This window comes from Urtica dioica, chromosome 3 (assembly GCF_054948205.1).
Source record: "Urtica dioica subsp. dioica isolate 48M chromosome 3, U.dioica_male_clone48M_v1_H2, whole genome shotgun sequence".
Taxonomy (NCBI): Eukaryota; Viridiplantae; Streptophyta; class Magnoliopsida; order Rosales; family Urticaceae; genus Urtica; species Urtica dioica.
The window spans coordinates 44,605,376-44,610,452 of record NC_142758.1 but is presented as its reverse complement, the minus strand read 5'-3'; the positions used below and the strand labels follow the sequence as shown (position 1 = coordinate 44,610,452).

Sequence of the window (5,077 nt, the reverse complement as noted above, 5' to 3'; positions counted from 1 at the left end):
TTTATAGATAATTATGTAAATAATACATGTATCTAGTCAAAATCTAAATTTCGACATATAAATATATCAAAACATTAAGTCCTGAAATAATGTTCTTTTTCACCGACGATTTAATAAAGGAAAATTAACTCATTGCATTTTTTTTCCCTCTTTATGAAAATTATGAAAAGGGATAAAAAAAAAAGTTAATTGTTATATAGTACATTATAGCATAGCTCTCTCTCTCTCTCTCTCTCTCTCTGTCTCCTTTTCTTTCTTTCTTTTTTTTTTCCAGAGTTCATTTGGCTGGTTGAGATCTCGAAGTTTCGTGATTGCCTTTTTCCTTTCCCTCTGCGATTGGTAAGCGATCTGCTCGCTCTTATTATTATCCTCTTCAATTTCGTATCACGTATTGATTTCAGAATTCTCATTGAAAAAGCTCTGGTATAATATGGAATATATATGCCGTACACTAGTATCTCTATCTTTGTTTTTGTTGCCGAGAAAGAGAAAAGCAATGAAATGGAAGATTGTCTGAGCTAGTTTTTAGCTGTTGTAATATTGAACAGAGTTTGATTCAGTCAGTAATGTTGTCGCTTCCACAAATAAACAACGCGTTTCGATTCTAAATTCTAATCACTATTAGGAATCACGGTTTCGCTTTTAATCCGATTCCAATTGTATTACTTCTCTAAACTTTTGAAAACGGCGAAAAATCTCGAAATCGCTGTAATGCCCTAAGAAAAGAGTTCAGAAAGATTCGCTCTTTTAACGGACTTGGGCATTTCAACAGGAGATCTTGAATTTAATAATTTTTTTCTGTTTTCAGGTTCCTGAAATGGCGCCAAAAGCGATGAACTCGGGCGATGGACGGACCCGAAGCTCTGTCCAAATAGTGATCGTGGCCGGTCTGTGCTGTTTCTTCTACGTTTTGGGGGCGTGGCAGAGAAGCGGTTTCGGAAAAGGAGACAGCATCGCGCTCGAGATCCAGAAGAGCGGAGCCGAGTGCAACGTGATCCAGAATCTCAGCTTCGACACTCACCACCGTGGCGGCGGGCCCGGCTCGAAGCCCGGCAAGGCATTCAAGCCGTGCCCGTCCCGGTTCACGGACTACACGCCGTGCCAGGACCAGAAGCGAGCGATGACTTTCCCGAGGAACGACATGATATACAGAGAGAGGCACTGCCCCGGGGAGGACGAGAAGCTCCGGTGCCTGATTCCGGCCCCGAGCGGGTACGTGACTCCGTTCCCATGGCCGAAGAGCCGCGATTTCGTTCCCTACGCCAACGCGCCGTACAAGAGCTTGACGGTCGAGAAGGCGATCCAGAACTGGATTCAGTACGAGGGGAACGTCTTTCGGTTCCCCGGCGGTGGGACCCAGTTCCCCCAGGGCGCGGATAAGTACATCGACCAGCTCGAATCCGTGATCCCGATGAAGAACGGGACTGTCAGGACCGCTTTGGATACCGGTTGTGGGGTACGGATATATATTTCGTGTTTTAAAAAAAAAGTCTTTTTTTTCTTTTTTCTTTTTCTCAATTGAAGTCGTGATTGATTTACGCTATTTTTTTTTTTTGCAATCAGGTTGCGAGTTGGGGCGCGTATCTGTGGAGTAGGAACGTCGTTGCGATGTCGTTTGCTCCGAGAGATTCCCACGAAGCGCAAGTCCAGTTCGCTCTCGAGAGGGGTGTCCCGGCGGTGATTGGCGTCTTCGGGACGATAAAGCTTCCGTACCCGTCTCGAGCATTTGACATGGCACATTGTTCTCGTTGCCTCATTCCATGGGGAGCCAATGGTGAGATTTTTTTTTTTTTTTTTTTTTTTTGGCCATATCAGATCAAATCACATGATATCAAAATTTACATAAAATTGAATATTTGGGTTTGCAGACGGAACTTATCTCAGAGAAGTCGACAGAGTTCTTAGACCCGGAGGCTATTGGATTCTCTCTGGCCCTCCCATTAATTGGAAGGCGAATTACAAGTCATGGCTTCGTCCCAAGGAAGAGCTTCAGGAAGAGCAGAGAAAGATCGAGGAAACCGCTAAGCTTCTCTGCTGGGAAAAGAAGTACGAGAGCGGCGAAATCGCCATTTGGCAAAAGAGGATCAACGCCGAGTCGTGCAAGACCAGACAAGACGAATCCCGAGCCACTTTTTGCTCCGCTGACCCAGACAATGTCTGGTACACGCCCTCTCTTTCTCTCTCTAACCTTTTCATCGCAATTCTTTTATAAAATGATATGAAAGATACAAGATAATCGTGTATTCAAGAGACCCGTAACTCCAGATTAAGACGTTGCTAAGTCGTTTAACAGGTACAAGAAAATGGAAACGTGCGTGACCCCGTATCCAGAGGTGAACAGCGCCGAGGAAGTCGCCGGAGGAGAAATAAAACCGTTCCCGGAGAGACTCTACGCGGTGCCTCCGAGAATCTCGAGCAGGTCCGTCCACGGCGTCTCTGTCGAGGCGTACGAGAAGGACAACAGAATGTGGAAGAAGCACGTGAACGCTTACAGGAGAATCAACAGGTTGATCGACACGGGAAGGTACCGCAACATAATGGACATGAACGCCGGGCTCGGGAGTTTTGCCGCAGCCATTCACTCACCAAAATTGTGGGTTATGAATGTCATGCCCACGATAGCCAAGAAAAACACGCTCGGTGTCATATATGAGCGCGGATTGATCGGCATATACCACGACTGGTAATCTAAAACTTCCCCTCTCTCTCTCTCTCTCTCTCTCTCTCGTTCTATTAATTTTTTTGTCTATCTCTGTGCGTTAAATCCGTGTGCGTTATTATTATTCCCTGTGTAGGTGTGAAGGCTTTTCGACATACCCGAGGACGTACGACCTCATTCACGCCGACGGAGTTTTCAGTCTGTATAAGGACAAGTATGTAATTTCTTCAATCTGCGCACTATTCATATCATATCTTAGCAAGCAATTAGCGCCATCGAGCATTGACTAAAAAAAATAAAAATAAAAATTAGCGTCATCGAGCCATAAAGGCTTTGATGGAGTACGAGGCTCCGAAGATGGTAAAAATCTAACTCTAAAAAAATATATCTGTTTCCGTTCATAAAATATTCACTTTCAAACAGAAATAAAAAAAACCGCGTTATCTCTTCTGCTAAGCTTGCAATAAACTTTTGAAAATTAAAATATTTATACCAAATTTTATCATTTTATATATATATATATATATTTTCATATATGCCCCCTGAATAATTATTTTTCTTACCCGCCCCTTGTAAAATTTAGAATACTTTTTTTAATAAAATTTGCCCCCCTAAGTGCAAATCCGGGCTACAAACACAAAAGATTATTGATAAATCTTTAACCAGTCTCTCCAATTACACTAATAATAAAGAAGATAAAATAGCTAACTCAATAGTAAGTCTTCTCGTGACCCTAATGACAATACTAAAATATACAACGAAATGAAAACAAATTTCTCATTGAATTATAAATAACAATTTGGTGCTTGAAAAAAACAAACAAACAAATCGCAGGTGCAACGCGGAGGACATTCTTCTTGAGATGGACAGGATTCTGAGGCCGGAAGGAGCGGTAATCTTCCGCGATGACGTGGACACGGTGGTGAAGATCAAGAAGATCATCGGAGGGATGAGATGGGACTCGAAGATGGTGGACCACGAGGACGGGCCTCTTGTCCCCGAGAAGGTCTTGTTTGCCGTCAAGCAGTATTGGGTCACCGGTGGAAACTCTACATCGACTTGAAACCCAATCTCGGGGCACACCACTCACGACCGACCTTCTCGTTTTGTTCGCACCAATTTTGCCAGCCCCCGAGTAGGTACGGCTTGACCTAGGAGAGAACATGTGATTTTTATTTTATTATTTATTTATTTATATATATAATTGATCTTGCCCTTGTGCTTGTTTTACTAGTGGTAGTAGCTACACTAGCTTGTTGCCAGACCAATGAAGCTATTTAGGTTATTATGTTGTTGTAAGGCCAATGGTGTTATTATATTAATTTGTTCTTAACGTGTTGAGTGAGTCTCGTTTTTTTACCAACCGCGCAAAAACTAGCTCGATGGAATATCCGTCTTTGTTAGTCGTAGTATATAAGTGCTTTAAGGAGACAAGAAGTTTCTAGAAGCAAAAATAAAAAAAGATTCTCAATGGAGCAATAGAGAGGCCACACGGTATTGATGATACGCAACCCAAATGCAACTCACGTCAAAATATCAAATGCTTTGTGTACCAATCAACTCACGTAAGTAAGATACAAGTTTGCAGAAACTGTGAGAAACCGATTGGTGTACTAATTTTTGGCACTTCTCCGTAACGGCATGAACAAAATCGTTAGATATTGAGAAAATCACCGGTTACTGACAGAAAACCGGATTGGTTACCGAAACCTTAACAACTAGATCACTATTGAAAAAAAAAAAAAAAATTGGGCCAATTTTTAATTGTATAGGTGACAATCATTTTCATGAGTACCAACCTTCTGCGGAGTACTCGTACTCTCAACCACAACCTCCCATAGCTGTTCCGATCACAGGTGGAAGCATCATCTCCATGGTCCAACATGTAACGCTAACAAATATTAATTAATGACAAAAATGTAATTAAGTGTTAATATTTTTTAGTTTATCTTAATATTATTAATAATTAAGTGTTAATATTTTTTAGTTTATCTTTATATATATATATATATATATATATATATATATATATGTATATTTGTATTTGTTTGCTCACTAGATACCCTTCGGTAAATTCGGTATTCGTCGGTTTACCATGTCGGTAACGGTAACTTCATCGTTATAGTTTACATTTATCTTCACTAGATATCCCGGTAAACCATTGGTATCTCCCGGTATACCTGTAGAATCTGACTCTTGGTACGAGATCGGTAATGGTATTTCAATCATTGCTTCAGACTATTGAGTTCACTAAAATTAATTCCTCATTTGTAAAATAAATAAATAAATAATTTTTCTCTTGATTAATCATTTATATCCTAGGTTCTCCTCCTTGGACGCGCACAGTATGGATTTTAGTCGGGTCTAACCTTGACATCACATTTATAAATAAAAAAATATATAAATTGCATTGAGAAA

At 40.9% G+C, this 5,077-nt stretch overlaps 1 protein-coding gene across 1 annotated transcript; it reads left to right on the top strand.

Annotated features, from left to right (window-relative positions):
- Positions 1-207: 207 nt before the first annotated feature.
- On the top strand, positions 208-4,018 carry LOC149403054 (S-adenosyl-L-methionine-dependent methyltransferases superfamily protein). Its single transcript, XM_089610175.1, has 7 exons — positions 208-339; positions 809-1,456; positions 1,564-1,774; positions 1,869-2,160; positions 2,294-2,683; positions 2,796-2,873; positions 3,494-4,018. The coding sequence occupies exons 2-7, from the start codon at positions 818-820 to the stop codon at positions 3,720-3,722; spliced, it is 1,839 nt and encodes a 612-aa protein (XP_089466301.1). The 5' UTR covers positions 208-339; positions 809-817; the 3' UTR covers positions 3,723-4,018.
- The last annotated feature ends 1,059 nt before the right edge of the window (positions 4,019-5,077 follow it).